The sequence below is a fragment of the Choristoneura fumiferana genome, chromosome 13 (assembly GCF_025370935.1).
Source record: "Choristoneura fumiferana chromosome 13, NRCan_CFum_1, whole genome shotgun sequence".
NCBI classification, from domain to species: domain Eukaryota; kingdom Metazoa; phylum Arthropoda; class Insecta; order Lepidoptera; family Tortricidae; genus Choristoneura; species Choristoneura fumiferana.
In genome coordinates, this window is record NC_133484.1 from 3,533,358 (window position 1) to 3,554,535 (window position 21,178).

At 41.0% G+C, this 21,178-nt stretch overlaps 2 protein-coding genes across 2 annotated transcripts in view; both read left to right on the plus strand.

The window, feature by feature from the left end:
• LOC141433903 (transmembrane protein 135-like) overlaps positions 1 to 21,178 on the plus strand; it is a 70,001-nt gene that overhangs the window by 12,756 nt on the left and 36,067 nt on the right. The window lies entirely within an intron of this gene.
• On the plus strand, positions 14,105 to 19,100 carry LOC141433898 (uncharacterized). Its single transcript, XM_074096007.1, has 2 exons — positions 14,105 to 14,487; positions 15,736 to 19,100. Exons 1-2 carry the CDS (start codon positions 14,328 to 14,330, stop codon positions 16,353 to 16,355), a joined length of 780 nt encoding a protein of 259 aa, XP_073952108.1. The 5' UTR covers positions 14,105 to 14,327; the 3' UTR covers positions 16,356 to 19,100.

Genomic DNA, 21,178 nt, shown 5'->3' on the forward strand with positions numbered 1-21,178 from the left:
TGTTTAAACGTCTGGGCAATATTTTTAATGAAATTTGGTATGTAGAAATTGGATATCTGGCATACAATTATAGGGTATTTTTATTCCGATATCTCACGGGATCTGAATAAATCTTAAAAACTCAAAACCGTTCCGTTTAGAGTCATGAAATTTGACACAGTTGTTTTTTAGTGCAATGTCAATGAAGAATACGGCATAATTTTTGGGAATTACCACGGGATGTAAAAAAACTTCATAACATTAATTCAACTACAGGATTTATGCCGCAAGTAAACACAAGTAATAAGAAATAGTATTTTTTTTACCATACATAACGCTTTTGGGCCAGCATTAGCCCTTTGTTAATTTTTCCTGACTTTCAGATCACCTGTTGTTTGCATCTTTGCGGCAATCTTTCATCTTGCATGACAGCATGAGATTGAAAGATTGTGAAAGCTTTCAAAGTACTTTTGACACAATATTTTGCGTGTCGGAAAATGTGTTCACAATAACAACTTTTTAGTTCTGTTTGTCAAAGAGAAGGCCATTCATGTATAATAATATACATATATAGGCTAGTGTACTAAAATAAAATAAATATTGAATAATTTATTGAATCAGGCGTTACTTTGCGGAGATCCATATCAATGAACTAAAATAAGTGTTTGTTAAAAATTAAATTTTTAATACAAGCTTTTTGCTGACTGTTCTTTTTGTTGACTGTACTTGCATTGTCATTCAAGCCTCATTTCCGTACTTAATTTCAAGCCGATGCCATTAACCGTTGAGGAGCGGGCGGATTTCAAGCCTCGCGGGCGGAGATGGCCCGCGGGCCACTTTTCCCATCCCTGCTTTAAATCGTAATTTATAGGATCAATAAAGAATAAATCAAGTCACAACAAATATCTAGGCCAAAACAAATGATTTCGGGTGGAAAATATTTACAATATAGTCATTTTTCTGAGTGTACGTAATACAAGTGGTCGATTTTTTTCGCATAGGCCTACAGCCAATTTGTCGATTTTACCATGAGACGAGATATATTTTCGACGATATTCAGGATGGTCAATTTCCCGTTGAAATATTTCAAATTTCACACTTTCTTCTTTAAAAAATTTATCCCGAAAAAAAATTTAAAATAATGAGCCACTTAATTAGGGTTAATGTACATATATGCTACATATATGTGAACTAATGATTCATTCATCATTATATTATATTTAACCTTAAATTAAACGAAGTATACATTAGGGTGAACGCACAATGGGCTAGGAGACCAATGCTTGCAATTAATGGCTGGTCAGGCTTAACCACTTTATTAACTTTCTAGTTACGGTTGCTTCCCTCTTTAATTATTTATTAGTGCAGTTTAAAAAAAAAAGTCAATTTCGTGGCGTACGGGTACTGCCGCAGATTCTTAAAAGCCATGTTGTTAACTAAAAATGATTTCCTGAGAGATTTTTGTTAAGGGATTTTTCTAAAATTGGTTTTGAATCAAGGTTGGTTTTGAATAAATATAAACATATATAACGCGCCGAATTATACCCGTCTCACTCGCGCGCGCTCGTCCGTAGTTTCAGAAATCATCGCAAGGTGGCGCGCGGCTCGCCGCCACGCGCCGCTCGGGACGCGCGGGAATGAATGACAGTTCGCTATAGCTCGCATGGCGACTCGTTGCCCTTTCGCCGCGAATATATTTACCTCCGTCTTATGTGGCCCTCATTTCCTTAATTTTCATGTGTTATTGTGTGTATCGATGCCTCTTATATATAATTGTGACTGTTGTGTAATGTTTTCGTGAATAAACGTGTTACCAACCGTTATACTGGCTGCCCAACTAGAGGCTGAACTGTACCTACGATTTCATCGCTCGCTAGCCGCGTAATTGTACCTATTTACATCGACACTACAGTAAAAAGGAGTGTGCCGTGCCTATTCATCATTTACCATGTCGGTAAACACACGGAGTAAGGCGAAAGCCGTCAGCAACGAAGACGAAAATGACCCCGATAGCTACGACGACGCGGAGGAGCCGCGCGCCTCAAGCGCCGCCGCCGCTGCCGCCGCCGTCGCGCCGCCCGGCCACGCCAGGCCCGCCGTCAACACGGAGACCTTTCTGGCCGGGATCATGGAGTCCTTCGCCAGGATGCAAGCCGAAACCAACCGGACCCTGGTGGAAACCCTGCGAACTCTGCCCCTCAACGGCAACGGCCCCTGGAGCCCGCCGTCCGCCGCGGCGACGCCGCCGCCCGACGGCCGCGCGCCCAGCAGCCTCTCGGGCGCCGCCGCCGGGGGCAACTTCTCCAAGTGCACCGCGCGCTTCGACGGGAGGTCGCGCGACGCGGAGGCGCTGGAGGCGTTCATCGACGCCGTGCAGGTGTACAAGGAGTGCGCGGCGGTGAGCGACGAGCACGCGCTTCGCGGGCTGCCGCTGCTGCTGGAGGGCGACGCGGCCGTGTGGTGGCGCGGCGCGCGCGCTGGCGCCGCCAGCTGGCCCGCCGCCGTGGCGCGCCTGCGCTCCATGTACGGCGTCCAACAACCGGCTCATAAGGTTTTACGTGAAATCTTTGCCGCCGAGCAGAAGGACAGCGAGAGAGCCGAAGTTTTTGTGTGTAAAGTGCGTTCGCTTTTGACCAAATTACCGTACGAGGTACCTACGTGTATGCAGATAGACATTATTTACGGCCTGTTGCATCGACGTGTTAGGAAACGGTTACCCAGAGATAGCATTGTCAATGTTGACAATTTTGTAGAAAAAGCGAGGGCCATAGAAGATGCGATTTCCGAAGTAAAAGTAAGTAACTACTCCCTGATCTCGAACGACGCGAACTCGACAACGAGCCGCTCTTTGCGATCGGGCGAGCCGCCGCGCGATTTCCGAGAAACTGCGGCCGAGCGCAGCGCTACTACCGGTCCGCACGGTACCACTGGTTCGAAACTCACCTCAAACTCGAACGAAAACTTGAAACGCGATAAGCGCGTTCGGTGTTCGTATTGTAAGTTTTATGGTCATGTCGTAGCCGATTGTCGTAATTTACAAAGTAAAGAGAGTAAACAGCGTACCGTACACGCCGATTCCGACGGTTTAGTCTCTAATACGGGCCCTAGCCCGATACGTTGTTACGGATGCGGCAAACCGGGTGTGGTTAAATCGAAGTGTGAGAATTGTAGTAATAAGAGCGCGCCCGCGAAGTCGTATGATTTTAATATCGTAACGGGTAATAACGTCGCGGATGTATCTCAGAAGACGGATACGTCTCACCCTACAGTGTCCATCACTATTGCGGACAGGGTAGGCGTTGCGATACTCGACACGGGAGCTACATGTAGTGTTGCTGGTTCCTTGTTGTACTCTATATTACGATCCGACGGGATACAATTCCATGAGGCGGAGCGCACCATTGGGCTTGCGGACGGTTCCCGCCAGCAAAAGATAGTGGAAATCGCGACGGTACCGGTATTATTAGAAGGTAGGCAGGTAACTACTGAGTTCGTGATGTTCCCTGGGGAAAACACTCGAACATTATTGGGTCGAGACTTTATTAGCAATGCTGGCCTCACATTGGTCTTGGACCAGGACTCGTGGTTTTTTTCAGACAGCCCCGACCACATATTCCCCTTTGTGCGATCCGTTCGTCTGAAGGACACGGAGCTGTTGCGAGCCGATGTCTCCGACGTCACCCTGCGCGACGACGAAGGAACAGAGCTACCACTAGAGCACAGGGACGCACTCAACACCTTCTTGCGTAGCAGAGCCGCACAGTTTGCTGCCGAGGGACCTCCTACGGACTTCGCCGTCCACAAGATCAGGGTGAGTGAAAATCAGGAGCCGCTCGCTTCACCACCCTACAGGTTGTCGCCGTTGAAGAAAGAGGCTTTAGAGAAGGAGCTGCAAAAGCTACTTAGCTCCGATGTCATCGAGGAGTGTGAGTCCCCGTGGGCCTCCAACGTCGTGCTGGTCAAGAAGAAGGATGGGAGTTTCAGGCTTTGCGTCGATTACCGCAAGGTCAACGCGGTTACAGAGCCTGACCGCTACCCGCTCCCCAGGATCGAAGACGTGCTCCACGCCGCAAAGACTTCTAAGTACATGACCACACTTGACCTGCGATCTGGTTACTTTCAGGTTAGTGTCGATCCTGATCACAGGGATCTTACCTCATTTACAACGCCTTTAGGTACGTTTCGCTTTAAGCGCATGGCTATGGGACTTCGGAATTCTGGGGCTACCTTCCAGAGATTGATCGACCGTTTTAAGTCCAACTTACCAGGTATAACTTTGGTTGCTTATTTAGATGACCTGTTGATATTGTCCGAGGAGTCGTTCGAGAAGCACCTTGCGGATTTGGAGGCTGTGTTCGATCGCCTCGCAATGTTCAACCTGCGGGTGAATCGTGAGAAGAGCCACTTCGCTAGGCAGTCCGTCAAGTTCCTCGGCCACGTCATCATGCCAGGTGGTATTCATGTAGACCCTGATAAGACCTCTGCTATCGCTGACATGCCTCCACCTCAGAACGTGAAACACCTGAAGTGTTTTCTGCAAACCTCGAGTTGGTTCAGACGCTTCATACCGGATTATGCTAAGATCGCGGCTCCGTTGACTACCTTGCTGAAAAAGGTAAGCACCTGGAGATGGGGACCCGAACAGCAAGGTGCGTTTGATACTATTAAATCTCTCCTCGTGTCAGCGCCAATCCTCCGCCAAGCCGATGAGACGAAGCCGTTCGTCCTCCGGACCGATAGCAGTGGATATGCTCTTGGGGCGGTTTTGCTTCAGGGGGAGGGAGTTGACGAGCGGCCCGTCGAGTACGCTAGCCGTCTCCTTACAGCCGCTGAGAAGAATTACAACACGACGGAGCGAGAAGCGCTGGCCGTCGTGTGGGCAGTGTCGAAGTTTCGAGGATACATCGATGGAGCGGACGTGGTGGTGAAGTCTGATCATCAACCCCTCAGGTGGCTTATGAGTCTAAAGTCACCGAGCGGTCGGTTAGCCAGGTGGGCGCTTACTCTGCAGGAATACAATTTGAAGATAGAGTACACACCGGGTAAGGCGAACGTGATTGCGGACACACTATCACGCCCAACATGTATTCCAGGTACGGATTGCGACCTGTGTTTGACCGTGGTGGATATGCCCTCTCGCAGCGCAAAGGACGTTCGCGAGAACCAGCTAAAAGACCCCGAAGTAAGTAAGATCATCGAGGCGATGGAATCCGACGATCCATTTAGGGGGAGACCCTGGTCTGACCGTGGCTACACCCTATCCGACGGCATCTTGTACAGGTACGACCTAGAAGGGGACGACAGTGAAGAGGCTCACCTGGTAGTGCCAGAGCACGAGCGTGCCGCTGTCTTATCCGGCTTCCACGATGCACCTACAGCGGGTCATTTTGGAGTCGAGCGTACACTGAGCCGTATTCGGTCACGATTTTATTGGCCTGGTATGCGATCGTATGTAAGTAACTATATTAAGGGATGTCTGCCGTGTCAGCGTTATAAAGTAGATACCAGGAAGCCCGCGGGTTTGCTCCAAACACCCGCTATGTCCAAACGATTTGAGGTAGTATCAGTAGACCTCTTTGGTCCATTAGTCGAAACGCCACGCCGCAACAAGTGGATTTTGATAGTGGAGGATGTCTGTTCGCGCTGGGTCGAACTTTTTCCACTAGAAACTGCGACAAGCTTCGAGTGTGCCAAGACCCTCATAAATGAGGTATTTTTCAGGTATGGAGTTCCTCGCCGCCTCCTCAGTGATAACGGCGTGCAGTTCGTGAGCGAGGTCATGCAGCAGGTCTGCCACGTACTCGGTATCGACCAAATCCTCACGCCCTTCTATCACCCCGAGGCGAATCCGATTGAGAGGAAAAACAGGGACCTCAAGCCTCAGCTGGCCATCCTTGTCGGGCATGACCACGCGACGTGGGATTCGCACCTCGCCGCAGTCAGGTATGCCATGAACTCGGCTATCACTGCGAGTACCGGATTTTCCCCAGCGTACCTTACCTTTGGCAGGGAACTGCGCGCTCCGTCCGATGCCGCCACTGACTTGCGAGCCATCGTGGAGACTGATAACTTTATCCCGAACATAACTCCCCACTTGAAACAGATGAGTATGGCTCTGGCGGAAGCTCGGGACATTCACGAGAGGGCTCAGGCGATCCAAAAGAAGTACGCGGACGAAGGACGTCGCCCGCCTCCGGATTATAAGGTAGGTGATTTGGTACTCCTTAAGACCCAAGGGCTTAATGACACGGGTCCTGGCCAGACATCTAAATTTATCCCACGCCGAGACGGGCCTTATCGAGTCTCATCCGTAGTTAGCCCTACGACCTACGTTTTGGAGAACATCCAAGATGGGACTAACATAGGGAAGTATCACGCCTCTCAGCTTACCCCTTTCGTGGGCCCCATCGAAGCCCCGGTTAGGTCTAAGCGACGTCGCGGTAGACCTCGCAGATACTTGCAGGAATCCTAGTCCGATTGCGGGCCGCTTATTCGGACTAGAGGGGAGGATATAACGCGCCGAATTATACCCGTCTCACTCGCGCGCGCTCGTCCGTAGTTTCAGAAATCATCGCAAGGTGGCGCGCGGCTCGCCGCCACGCGCCGCTCGGGACGCGCGGGAATGAATGACAGTTCGCTATAGCTCGCATGGCGACTCGTTGCCCTTTCGCCGCGAATATATTTACCTCCGTCTTATGTGGCCCTCATTTCCTTAATTTTCATGTGTTATTGTGTGTATCGATGCCTCTTATATATAATTGTGACTGTTGTGTAATGTTTTCGTGAATAAACGTGTTACCAACCGTTATATATTCTATTTGTTTACTAATTATTGTAAATCGACTAAGATTAATTAAATTGTTTACATACACAATTAATGAATTTGAATACTTACATAAAGAATAATAAATGAATTTTACAGTTATTATTTTTATATTTCAACATTATTTAATTTAGCTGTATTCCAAAAAGTTCCCGGGTCCATTTTAAGGTAATTAGTGAAAAAAAACTTTTGCACGGAGTTCTTGAAAATTAAAAGAATAAAAGAGTTAATCACTATTTAAACGACTTTATCTGTTAGAATGTGTGACTTTGGTGAATTAAGTGATGCAGAAATTATGACGCCGCCAGAAATAAAACAGCCGGCAATGGAAGTGAGCAGTAATTTCACCATCATCATCCCAGCCTATATACATCCTACTGCTGGGCACAGGCCTCCTCTCAAAATGAGAATGAGCAGTAATTTGCCTTCGCCTCATGTCATAAACTCGCACTCGTGTCTCAAAGGCCCTTATTATGATACAGTTGCATAAATAACTATTATTCACCCTAAGATATCACATTTCCCCCACTCTCCAACCTGCAACCCGGCAGCCGGTGTTTCAGTTCAGGATGTGTTGCGACGAAAGTGTTTCATGAACCAATATAAACGCTTCATGTACCTCGCCTCGCTCCGCTCAGCTGTTTCCACCAGAGCGGTGCTGTGCGAGGATATGTAAATGAAGCGTTTCTATTGGTTCATGAGAAACATATTCCTCGTAACACATCCCTCGTAAAACGCAGCCTAAATGTTAACTCCACACCATCTAGGTAGCTACACATTTACGTTATGATGACATATGTACCCGTAGTTGCTAGCGGTCCATCTACTCTACACACTTTTGACTTAAATGATAAGCGAAATACGAAGTCAATTAACTTTATCACGCAGATCGCACGTGATAGTATGTCGCGTCACGACTTCAGTCGCATGAATCAACTATTACCTCAATAATATTTACAATTTTGATACCACCTCGAATATCACGCTGATGATGTATTTTTTGGTCGAAATTTATGAAAGTTTGTGTGTTTATGTAGATCTGATACCGTATTACTGTCAGAAATATTGCAAATGAATAAATATACTCAATTTAATACTGAAACATTTTTTTGTGACTATTCCAGAAGTGAATTAATAATTGAAAAATATTAATAATATATTAATATAAGAATAGTAGGTATTTTACCTAATAAAACAATTAGGAAATTGTCACCTCATGCCATAGTATGATGTTGATGTGTATTATCTGATATACCTTAACACTTATAGGTACATATAAGTGAGTACAAAGTCCAACTTGTGATACTTAGCCTTTGTTTGCTGACACTGTCATTGTGCAAAAAATATCTCCTGAGACCTAACTTTTTAGGGTTCCGGAGCCAAAATGGAACCTTTATAGTTTCGCCAAGTCCGTCTGTCTGTCTGTCCGTCCGTCCGTATGTCACAGGCATTTTACTCGGAAACTACAAGATGTATATCAATGAAATTTGGAGTACTGGTGTCTTGTGTAAGCCGCTATTTAGTTTTGTAGTTAAATTACAAAAATAAATATTTATAGGGGGGGGGGGCACTCCATACACGTAACAGTTTTTTTTTAACTCGCATCAACGTGTGCCACATAGTTCGACAGCTCTTTTGAAAAGATAGTAAGGTTTCTCGAAAACTTTTTGGATTAAGTGAAGTTTTCCGGAAATAATCGCTCCCGAAGTAGCGAAAATTGAGTCCCCCCCCCCTCTATCTTGTAAACCGTTTGTCCAAAAAATATGGAAAGGTATCGCTTAACAAATACTTTCAACGAAAATTGGTTTCAACATGATCGGATATACCGTTTTTGACTTATTGCCAAAAAACTGCGCGTCTCAACAAAAGGACGTAGTGCCGTGAAGATACGCTCTTTTTCTGGTTATCGATTTTAAGACTGTAGTAAGTGTTTCAATTGTGTTATAACCATTGACATGTTATAACGCATATAATATTACTTCATTTTTTTCGTTATGGCTACGGAACCCTATCTTGGGCGTGTCCGACACGCTCTTGGCCGGTTTTTTTTTAACAGATGTACTTACCTAGTACTTAAGACCTAGACGTTGGTTTCTTTTCACCATCTTTGTTATTTTTTTTAATTTACATTTATGGCCTTATGCAGTCTATAACAAAAAGTTTTAATTAAAATTAAACGTACAAAATAACAGCTAGCGAAAACGTAATAAATATAAACCGCACAAATTTTTGCAAGTGTAATTTAATGTCGTTTTGTTTTATTTTTCGATTGCTAACTGGACATATTCTTTTTTTTTGCATACAAGTATTAAAATACAGTAGAAATAATACTACAGTAAAGACAAAATTAGTCTACAAACAGGAATCTTGTCGGAGTTATAAGAAATTCGGTATTGTACAGTCACCAGTACCAATATCTGACACAACAAGCGTGCTTAAATATCTGATACGACTCTATTTCAAGGGCCGGAAGGATGTGTCAGATATTTTTGCACGCTCCGCTGCGGCAGATATTAATGCTGGTGACTGTACCTACATACCACGTTTATTTAGCACTACGGAAGGATAAGTCGCAAGAATTTTGAATACGCTAGATTTATTTTTTGCATCAGTATTGTCTTTAGTTTTTATAAAATGTAACCTTGAGCATAATAATGCTTGTTGAAACGGTAATGGCAAAAAAATCGCAAAAACGCTGAAAATTTACCCAAAATTATTTAATAATGTACCTATCTGTAAAATGTTGCGTTATTTTTATTGTAAACCTTCAAAAGTAGACGCTGATGTGATGACTGTCTGAATATGTTTTTTAGAATTTGTTTCTAATATATGAATGAATTTATTTATTTTTTATTCTTAGGATTAGGTTTTTATAATAGTTATAAGAAGTAAAATACAGAAAAGTACATACAAAATAAAAATATTAGAAAAACCTAACCTAGTTTGCCGCCGGTAACGGGGCTGGGCCCAGGCTACCGGTGGTCAGGGCCGCAGAGTGAGGAACCTCCGGACGATGCGTGCCGTGTCCAGAAGTACCGCCTTCTGTATCTTATTATTATTATTATTATTAAGCCTCTTTATTCAGATGCAAGTAACATAAATGCATAAATCACAACAGTTTCCTTTTTTCCCATTCAGTGTTCAGCATCTGTGTGCCTGTTGGCAAAGGCCTTCCCCAGCAGTCTCCAATGAGGGCTATCATTTTTTGTCTCACTAGATGGCGCACTGTTGCGTGAGGTTTTTAACTATGGCTTTTAAAGTCTGTTATTACAGGCGTGAAAACAAAGTTTAGATTAAAATCATATTTAATACACCTTAAAACCGTACCATAAAATTATTGAGCATGCCACAGTGTTGCATAGCCCCCATTTTGTTCGGAAAAAAGGGAGGACAAAGGTTTCCAAAAGACAAAACTGTCTCAAAACACAGACATTCATTGCCCCGGAACGCATATTTGCCATAATTAATTTCAGATATTGCAAAATATTCACAAAATTATTCTAATTATAAATATACCCGCGTAGCTCACCCAAAAACTATGAGATTTGACATTTCGGAGACCTCACGCTACACTAGCGCCTCTAGTGGCGAATTCATACGCGATAGCCCTCATTCCTCTCGCATGCAGCTACTCTTGCCCATGTTCTGCCAGCCGCTCTGGCTATTTCGTCTTCCCAGCAACGAAATTGCCTTCTCTTGTTCCTTTTCCCATCTCTTGGATACGATGCGGTTAAAAGTTTACTCCATTTATCTGGACCTCGCATGACTTGCCCGGCCCACTTCCATTTAGCTTTTTTTAATTTTATCATTCACATCTATCAACCCTGTTTTGGTTCGCAATTCTTCATCTTTTATGTTGTCTATTTGTCTCTTGTGCGTCATACTTTTCTCCATGGCTCTTTCACAAAACACAGATAGTTCAGAAATCAATCTCCATACAAGTGCACTCGAGCAACGCAGACTAACACCCGTATTTATAAACGAGTCATTACTTGTTGCTAAGTAATTTCTTCATTGAGTCATTGAGTATTAATATGATTTAATTTAAACTTTGTTTTCACACCCGTAATAACAGACTTTGAAAGCCACACTGAAAAACCTCACGCAACAGTAGCGCCATCTAGTAAGACAAAAAACGTTATCCCTCATTCCCTGACAATGTAGACTAGAAAAAAACCATTTCATGCAAGTGTCACGCTACAAGGTCACCATTAATTAGAATTAAAATACAATAGATTGAAACTAATTTTCATACATACCAAATGCAAGGGTTACCATTGTTTCCCACTGTGAGTACCTAAACTAAGGTTGTTACATTTTAAGCGGAATAATTGATTTGATTTTACTTTTTAATATAGCTCATTCTGTTAGCCTTGAAAATTTTAAGTGTGGTGAAAAGAAATAGTTATGTGTATTTAAACTCCATGCACAATCTGTTAAAGAAATTTGATGGTCACATAAATCTTCTCTGCTAATATTTTAAATATAAATGTGAGTATGTTTGTCTATTTTTATTACAGTTTCACGATGAAATAACTCAACTGATTGTGATGAACTTTGGTATGAAGATAGTTTGAGACCCTGAGAATGATTTAAGATTGTTTTATCCCAAAAAAAAATATAGTGCCTGTAAGGCAAAACCTTTCAATTTTATTATATTTAAAATGTTGTAAATTATTATTATAACCTGCCAGTCAGTAAGAACAAGCTATTTTCCAATCAACAAACCGTCTCACACGCAGGCTTGAGACTTCCAGCCTAACAAGCCGGCTTCTTAAAAGGCTTAGTCCGTAGTGGCAGGTTATACAGAAGACTAAGTAAAACTTTGTTGCATTGTGGACTACGAGAAATCGATTCGATCGAGACTTTGGGCTGTGAGCTCTCCAGTGCCAAGTTGACTATCGGTATATCGAAGTGTTGAGTGTCCTGTGAAAACGCCACTATGTGTATTAGGATCAGAAAAGCCTATTCCTCTGCAGCGGGGAGTCAGGAGATTGATCTCTCCGAAACTGTTCACCGCTGCATTGGAGGATGCTTTTAAGGTTTTGGACTGGAAAGGACGAGGCATCAACATTAATGGCGAGTAACTTCATCTTCGATTCGCCGACGACATTGTAGTTGGCTAGACCATGGAGGACCTCGGTGCTATGCTCGCTGACCTAGAGTCCGACCGAGTTGGCAAAATGAACATGGACAAGACGAAAGTCATGTCTAATGTCATGTTGTACCAACTCCCGTAATAGTCGGAGACTCTGCGCTCGAAGTTGTTGACGACTATGTATACCTGGGACAAACGGTCCAGTTAGGTAGGTCCAACTTTGAGAAAGAGATCACTCGTCGAATCCGACTCGGCTGGCAGCGTCGGGAAGCTGTAGTGTCTTTTCGTCAAATTACCGCAGTGTTTGAAGTCAAAAGTCTTTGACCAGTGTGTGTTGCCAGTGATGACATACGGATCTGAGACGTGGGCGCTAACGATGGGCCTCATGAGAAAACTCAAAGTCACTCAGAGGGCTATGGAGAGGGCTATGCTCGGGGTTTCTCTGCGGGATAGAATTAGAAATGAGATATCCGCAGTAGAACTAGGTTACGACATAGCCCGAAGAATTGCGAAACTAAAGTGGCAGTGGGCGGGGCACATTGCTCGCAGGACGGATGGCCGATGGGCCAGAAGGTTCTCGAATGGCGTCGACCGGGAGACGAGCTGTCGGTAGGCCTCCAACAAGATGGAGCGACGACTTGGTTAAGATCGCGGGATCGCGGTGGATGCGGAAAGCACAAGACCGGTCTGAGTGGAGAGCCTTCCTATGTCCAGCAGTGGACGTCTTTCGGCTGACATGATGATGATGATGAGTCAGTAAGAAAACTTACTCCTGTGATCCATAGAAGAATAAATCAGACTGAATTCTAAGTTGTTGAGTCAAGAAATTCTTGTAATGTAATAAATCTTCACGTTTTAAATTCCCTTGGCACTTACATAAAAACTCTACCAAAACTTTATTTATATTTTGCTAATAAATTGATAATTTAAATTCAAAAATCATTATCAACATTTTACTCAACGTCGATGAAACAATAACGGCTTGAAAAATCTTCATGTGCATGTAAATCTGAAAATCTTATATATTTACCTTCTTCCACTTTGTGTCCGTTCATTTTTGCCTCAGCCATGTAGAAAAATTAATCACGGGTCACTGAGTCGAATACTTAATAAACTTGAAATAAAGTTTTACTACCACTTCTTTCCTTTCAAAGGTGACCGTAAGTAGTCGATACGCGGAAGGTTACGAATATAACCTCTTATGCGGATGAATAATAAAATGTACGTTCTCTAATCGATGCAATCTAATACTATGAATGAAATGAAATGGAAGCGAACAGCGATGTTTTAGCAAAATTATCGATTCCCATTTCACGCTCGACTGGTAATTGAGCGAGCGAGCCGAGTGGAATGTATTGATATTAGGTAGTGTAGTGAGGTGACAGCTGACAGGTGGGGGTGACAGTGACGAGTTGACTTCACGGAAGGAAACCATAGGTACAGTCACCAGCATTAATATCTGCTACAGCAGAGCGTGCAAAAATATCTGACACGTCCTTCCGGCCCTAGAAATAGAGTCGTATCAGATATTTGTGCTGGTGACTGTACTTATACTCTTTGAAGCTCTTGAAGTCTTGAAGGAAACGCACAGTCAAATTGACATTAACGTTGACGTAAATGTTTGAGATACTATTTTAAAAGCCAATTACAGTCGGTCCAAAGTCCAAACATGTAACCATATTTTGCTTTTATTACATTTTCTATTCTTGTTAGTCATTTTTATAAATAAATATCCTAAAATATGTATACAAAACGTATTCTATATTTTTAAAGCTAAATTTTATTTAAGTACCCGAAAGTAAAAATAACTGAAGAATGATACGATACGAACTTCGTACCCACCCTTGCATTATACTAAAAAGTGTAATTTTCGAATTCTGTACCTATTGTGCCATTTCGTTCCCGTAATACTATTTGATGCAAGAGTGAGAGACGTCACGATTTTTGTAGTAGACCCCAGGCCCTAAACTACGAACAAAACAAAGTGCAAATTAAAATTCGAACTTCGTATCTTACCGTCCCGGTGACCCTCATATTATTTAATACGAATGTGAGGGTCGGCACGATACGAACTTCGTAGTAGCCCCCTGGTTTCCTAGAGCCCATATAGGATAGCGGTGCCGTCATAATACCTACTAGTGTAGCGGTCTTAATACAGCGGTGAATGACATCACTAGAACGTCTTTGTAAACAATTAGGTTTCCAAGAGCGGTAGGAAGCCGCGCATGACATACATAATAATAAAACGCCATTTGCATGACGGCCGTCTCGTCCTTATCCTGAGTAGTCTGTGTGTGTCCTTATCGGTGTCACAGAGTACTTTTTGATCGGTGTCAATTGTTTGGTGTACGCTAAGATGGTGAACGTTTTCTTGATAGCGGTGAAGCAGTTTTTAGGAATATTGTTTTGACTAGACTCGACTACAAAATGAGTTCCAACTGCAACTGGAGAAGCGTGGACGACGAAATTTTAATAAAATTCGTACGTAATCATGAAGCTATTTATAATATAAAAAGTAAAGAATACAGAAAGACCCAATTGAAACAGAACTTGTGGCGTGAAATTGGAGAAATTCTAAATAAAACAGGTTAGTAAGTAGCTACAATTCTCTAAAGTTGTCTGTTTTAACAGCAGTACCTACGTGTTTAAAAAATAAAAAGTTTCTTGGGAGTGCCGGACGGGATACGAACCCGCATCTCCTGCCTGGCTAAACGCTGCAAGTGAACCACCGGGGCTCTAACCAACACTCGAAAAATTTGAAAGCTTGACTTACACCAATAAGATATTTTTTTTTAAACGTAAAATTTTTAGAGGTTTATTTTAATTTTAAGTTCATTTACAGACTGACGTTGTATCGCATAATTTGTATTACCACTCGATAGCCCTTGAAGGTAGATAGGTACGTTGAAGTGTTTCCTTGCTTCAAAAGAAAAAAAAGGAATCCTTAAATCAGGACTTCCCAAATTTATTTGTACTGTGACGCCCTCGGGGCATTGCCATTTTTTACGACGCGCCTCAAGCCCCGAAAAATACTTACCAATTTTAGTACTAGCCTAGTCAAAAGACATGTAATTTTTATTAGAAAATAAGAACGAAATCAAAACATAAGCATAAGAGATCAACAAGCGATGCCCCTGGGACAATGTCGCGACACCCACCGTTGTGGAGACGTAAATACTTAAAAGAATTTCAAACTTGTGGACCACTTTTCTGTGGTTGTGCTGACATCTTTTTATTATAGCCCTTGTCAAGCTATGGCTTACTCGGTACAGAAAGACAAACGACCAATAAAAAGTCACGTCACGTCACTTATAGATAGTGCCACGAGAGTTGAAGTGAATGATTTGATTACACACACAGCTACAAAAATAACTGCTTGCACAAAAGGAATGAATGAAATGAATGAGTAAATTTCAGGGTTGGAAAATAATTTCCCCAAAATCGTTATTTTCTAGAAGCAAAATTTCCATTCGCATTTTTTCCCAATATGCTTTTTTACTGAATCTTATTTTCACAGTAGCGTTTTTTCCAATCAGAATTGACACAGAAACATTATAGGTTTGGGTTATGTTAAGTTTTCAACGGCTGGAAGGCCCAAAACTACACAAAAGTAGGAGCTCCGCGTGAGCGGCGCTCCGTCGACACTGCATCTGTGTCGACCCTGATTGGAAAAAAACGCTACTGTGAAAAAAAGCTTCAGTAAAAAAGGATATTGGGAAAAAACTCGAAAAGAAATTTTGCTACTAGAAAATAACGAATTTGGGGAAATGATCTAACCAGTCGTTTGACGCAATATATTCTTTGCTATAATTACAAACAAATTAACGTTTTACAGATTCCGATTGCGCCAAGAGATGGTGTTACGTAAGAGACTATTACATTCGACGTAAAGCAAAACCAGGCACTGGCTCGAGTGGAGAAGCTGCAAAGAAGAGATCTGATCTCCTTTCATTCTTGGACAGACTTCCTTCGTCCCAAAGAAGCAACACTAGTGTTAATGAAAATCGAGAAGACAATAGTGTAACGGAAAACATTAATGACAAACAAATTCATGGCAAACAAGCACAAAGTCCAGAAGGTAATATTAAAATAGAAAATACTTACCATGAAAGCGAAGAAGAAACAGAATCCAACAATCAAGAAATAGAACTTACTATATGTGATAGTAATGACGATAAAAATGGTAATGCTACGAGCAAGAATATGCGGCACAACGCACACGACGTTCAGGAACGCTTGAACCTACATACGCAAATTGATCAGAATCCAACCGACGGATTGGATGAAACTGATCTCTTCTTTAGTTCAATGGCGAAAATAGTGAAAAAGCTCTCAAGATACGAGCAAGCAAAATTACGGATGCAAATAGGATCGTTAGTCGGTAATGCTGAATTACGTCATATTTCGAACAATTCACCTCAAACCAGCGAACTATCTCCAACTCTGTGGCGATAGCAGTCTTCCCTGCAATGACACTGGGGCACTGGGGTTTTCAACAAATAACTAGCCCCTAAAAGACCGGCAACCTTGGGGTTGCAGGTTCTCACGGATGACGGTGATCGTTAGGGCCTACGCTAGCTGACGCGGTTTGCACGGAGCGGGTGGACGCCTATTCGCTGGGTGCGAATTACTAGGTGGGGGTAATGAAATCTATCGCAGCGCTCATAGTGGCCAAAAGTAGAAATAATGTAGGCTCTATCTGTCATACTAACATGAATCTGTCGTTAACAAAGTAATTGTTTAGACTTAACTACCTTATTTTAGTAATAGATGTTTGTCTTATGATGCGAGCTTGAATTATTGAACACTGTCCCTGTTTTGTTCTTAATTCCTCTACATCGACATGTCCGGCAGATACAAACAATTTTCCTTTTTAAAACGGTTTGTGGTTGAAATTTTATATTGGTGTAATACTCACAAAACCGGTCTTCAAAATTATACATATTTTGATGTGAAAACGATATTTAATTTATTTTTAGTGATACAAGAACAATTATATATGTTTACTATTATTTAAAGACACCATTAAAGTAGCTTTCTCTTTTTGTTTTATAGTGCCTGACATAACCGGTACCGCTCTGCTTTCAGAGCATGACATGAGTGCGTGTGAGCTAACTTTGGCGGCGGCAGACGTGAACTTGCCTTCGAAATCCAAAAGCTTAATGGTTACTTGACCTGAAATGTATATTTCAGAACTAAATTATTGTTATTATTATTTTAAAATTTATGACGGTGGAAGCATTCTACACTCCACTGAACGTAGATATAGTTTAGATATAGTTAGTGTTTAGTATTGTAACTAAGGGACCCCATACATCCCTGTATTTTTATTATTATTATTTTTTGTATTTTTTTTTCTTTAATTGTATAATATAGTTTTTAAGTATTTTATTTGTAATTATATTATTATGAAAAAATTACTTTCGGCAAGTTTCTTGCGGCGGTTTAAAAAAATGACATGTAAAAGTGCCCATTGTGGCCTATTTACTGAATAAATCATTTGAATTTTGAATTTGAATTTGAACCAAAATAAAACACACTTTTTGAATAAATTTTACTTACCTCATTTAAGAAGCTAATGACCAAAACTGAATTCACAACCCTTTGTACACCCAAATTACGGTATCACAGTAATTTTGTATTATAAATTAATACGGAATAGGTTTGATTTTTATCACAATGTCGCGATGAAATTTCAAAAAGAGCCTCAGAGCCATCAAAACTGCGGACGCTAGGTGGCGCTGATGTCGTGCATAGAGCCAATTGAAAAATAGTATGAGCAGCGCTAACTGCACGCGTCTTGCTTGATGTTACCTGTGCCCTTAGTGTAAGTTTTCGGTTACAAAATACGTCTCGATCGCGTTCGCGTTAAATCTCAATTTGTATGCAAACACGAACAGCGCCTCTAGTGGAACGTTTGCGATGTTCGTGTTTCCATACAAATCGAGATTTTAGCGAACGCGATCAAGACGTATTTTGTAACCGAAAACTTACACTAAGGGCACTGTACCCGCGAGTTAAATATTATCGGCCCTATTTACATTACGATTTACGTACGACAAAAATGAAAATAATATTGAAATAGAAATCTGTTTATTCTAACCGACCTTATTATTTCCACGCATTATTCTTACTTAGAACTATTTAGAAATATTACAATTACACTTACACATACAAACAAAAAAAGAACTAGGTACATATATATTTAAAATCTGTCATATACCGAGCACTACGTTTATTCAAAGACTTTCAATCTCATATTGAAATCGAATTGGTTTGCAACAGGATTTTTTTTAAAACATAATGCCCTGATACATTTCACATTCGCAACTAACATTAATAAAGAAAATTTCACTTTGCACAATAATCAAGCACACTATGACAAAACTTCGATCGTAATCAAAACTTGTAATTATTTATGACAAGAACATGTAGTTAGGAATAACGCAAAATATTTTCTAATTGTTCTTTTCATCGACTCTTGTATATAGTCATCTATATCACGCGCCATAAATCTGCCTAAAAGTTCATTACTTAATACTCAGTTTTGACGCATTTTTGAGATACATTTTTTATGCGACGTCTTTACGTTGCTCCCGGATTTTGTTCGAATCGCTTAACGGTATAGTGCCTATTCAATTATTGTAATTATACCTTTATAGTTTTTGTGGTACTAGTCGGGGCAATGAACTTTTAGGCAAAGTTAGGCGGCGGAAGGTATACAAAGATATCGATACCTTAATGTTAAGTCAATAAAGTCAAGTACATATTTTTGTAACTTTCGCCATACCAATCAGTCAGTAGTGGCTTTGTCTTTAAAACTTAATAAACAAAAAAAATGGAGGCTCTGTTTATAAGAGCGGCCCATTGATACTATAAAATAACCTGATTGCTAAGTCACATACTCAATGTCAGGCTAATAATTCTATATTCAAGATACAGGATGAAATTTTGGATATCATACAAAATTAGTGTATCAAGCTCAGTTAATACTGGACAATATTAATATAATGTATTAACTCATTTGTTGAAATCAGTCTGATAAATTGATAATAATTACGGTTTCTACAGATTGTAGAAATACAATTACAACTAAATATGTATATGGAAATAAGATTATTCTGTACAGCATTCATTGAACTTGAAACACGAATTTCGTATCACGTTCATACTTCACCTGTTATATCATGTCAAAAATTTTAGAATAAAAAATATTACTTGCCAATGTATGTCACGTAATGAATGCAATGCATGTAGGCTAGGACCCAATGTCAGTTATGACAGTATGTACGGTTATTTTGCTTAATGCCAATGGTTGGGCAGAAGCAAGGAAATAATAGTGAAAAAAAAACAATTGCGCGCCGGGCCTTGGGCGGAGGTACACTATAAATTTCATAGATATAAAGAGCAAGACTGAGAAGTAACTCACCTTAGCGTTTGCGCCACGGACTGTATGTAGGTGATGCAAGTCGATCTACAGTGTATGTACCTAACATTGTGTAATTAAATTATTAATTATGAAAATAGCTTTAAGTTATGTTGCAGTGCCCTACAAAAGGGTTTCATGTTCGGGAAATATTTTAGTTTAAAATCCTAACTATGTACCCATGAAAGCAATGATTAAAATGCATAACCTCTAGTATCTCACGATCTGGACAAAGTCACAAGCGAAAATGTAAAATACGGCCTACCGGCACTACCTATAGTGCCCTAAAATTCTAATTAGTCTGTCTGTTACATTTTCAGAAAATATTGGGAACTAAATATAAATTTGTCAAGCTATCATTTACATTAGCTTTTTTGGATACATTTATTTATTTAACAAAAATATACATAAAGAATACAAAATATGCAAATTACATATTACACTAATGGAATATTTCAATTCAAATACCACATCATTGTTTCAAAAATATAAAATTTTCTTAAAAAAAACAGCCAAGGCACAGCTTTAGCAATTTTCGCAAACAAAACATTTTTTTATGATGTACAGTGAAAACCGACTAAGTAGTCAGATATTTTTATAACTGTCATTTGACCATTTGAACCAATGGTCAGATGTACCATATTGAATACGTCATTACAAAATGGCCGCGATGATGTCAGCAGGGCTACTACGAAACTCGAAACTCGAAGTTCGTGTCGTGCGGTCCCTCTGACACATACTGTTTAATACGAGGCCGAGAGGGACGGTACGATACGAACTTCGAGTTTCGTAGTAGCCCTGCAGGTGGTTTGCGGAGCGGCGAAAGCCAATAATACTGGGAGGCGACTTAGGATTCAACTCCCGAATTCCTCATGCGATCAGGCCTCTCACTCGCACTTGCGAGTTCAATTAAATACGGGCATTCCAAGTGCTGCTCGTACGTAGTACTTGTACTGTGATACAACTCAGTGTGGTAAATATACTTCCGAGTACTTGTTGCCCGGATCGCACGCCCTTATTTAATTTCTTCTGCTTCAGTTCATGGATTATCAGGACGTACAAATATTTGGTCCTAGGTTAGTCGATCAAGTAAATTATTTTTAAATTTGGAAAACAAGATATGATAGATAATGGTCGATGAAGGATCCAGTCCAACATGAGTACTATAACATTAATGTTTTATTTCTGACAGCTTCATGTCAGAAGAAAATCGATGACTCGTGGTCACATTGACTTCAAGTGTAACTGGCCTATGATCTGGCCCCTGGCCTATTTTAGCAAGACCCTTTTCCAGGCATAGTGCTGATAGCGACCTTGCTAAATTTACAACATGGTATAATATCAATTGATGTCGTCAAAAATATTATTCGTTTTTAAATGAATCCCTCATAGTTTAACTATGTAAAACTATGGTCTATTTTGTGGTAGCGTATCTAAATTCGCGGGCCTGGCAAAGGGTTAAATTAAAACTAACTGGTATTTCTGAGTATGTAATTTAAATAAATGTATCTCGACTCACCAATGAACATCTTGAATATTTTACGACAATATCTTGCAACAACTTTCTTCCGACTTCAATCCAGTTGAAGGCAAAATTGATATGTAAAAAATCCTCGGCACTTGTTCAATACATTTGTTTTATATTTTTAATAAACTTTAAAAGTAGGAACGGAACGCGTTGGTGATTTTATTTTAAGAACACCCAAAGGCAAATAAGGAGAGTTTCTGTGACAGGTCAGTTGGCGCTGGTATCGTGAGGTTCGTTTGACAATCTTTGGCATTTGTCACACGTTTGTGATTGGTTTATACCCAATAGACCAATCGCAAGCAAGACTGTAATGCCGCATTACAC

Bases quoted from the DNA above. Each gene is read 5' to 3' on its own strand.
- LOC141433898 (XM_074096007.1), top strand. From the start codon at position 14,328: ATGAGTTCCAACTGCAACTGGAGAAGCGTGGACGACGAAATTTTAATA. The intron at 14,488-15,735 runs GTTAGTAAGTAG...AACGTTTTACAG, and splicing joins AGAAATTCTAAATAAAACAG to ATTCCGATTGCGCCAAGAGA.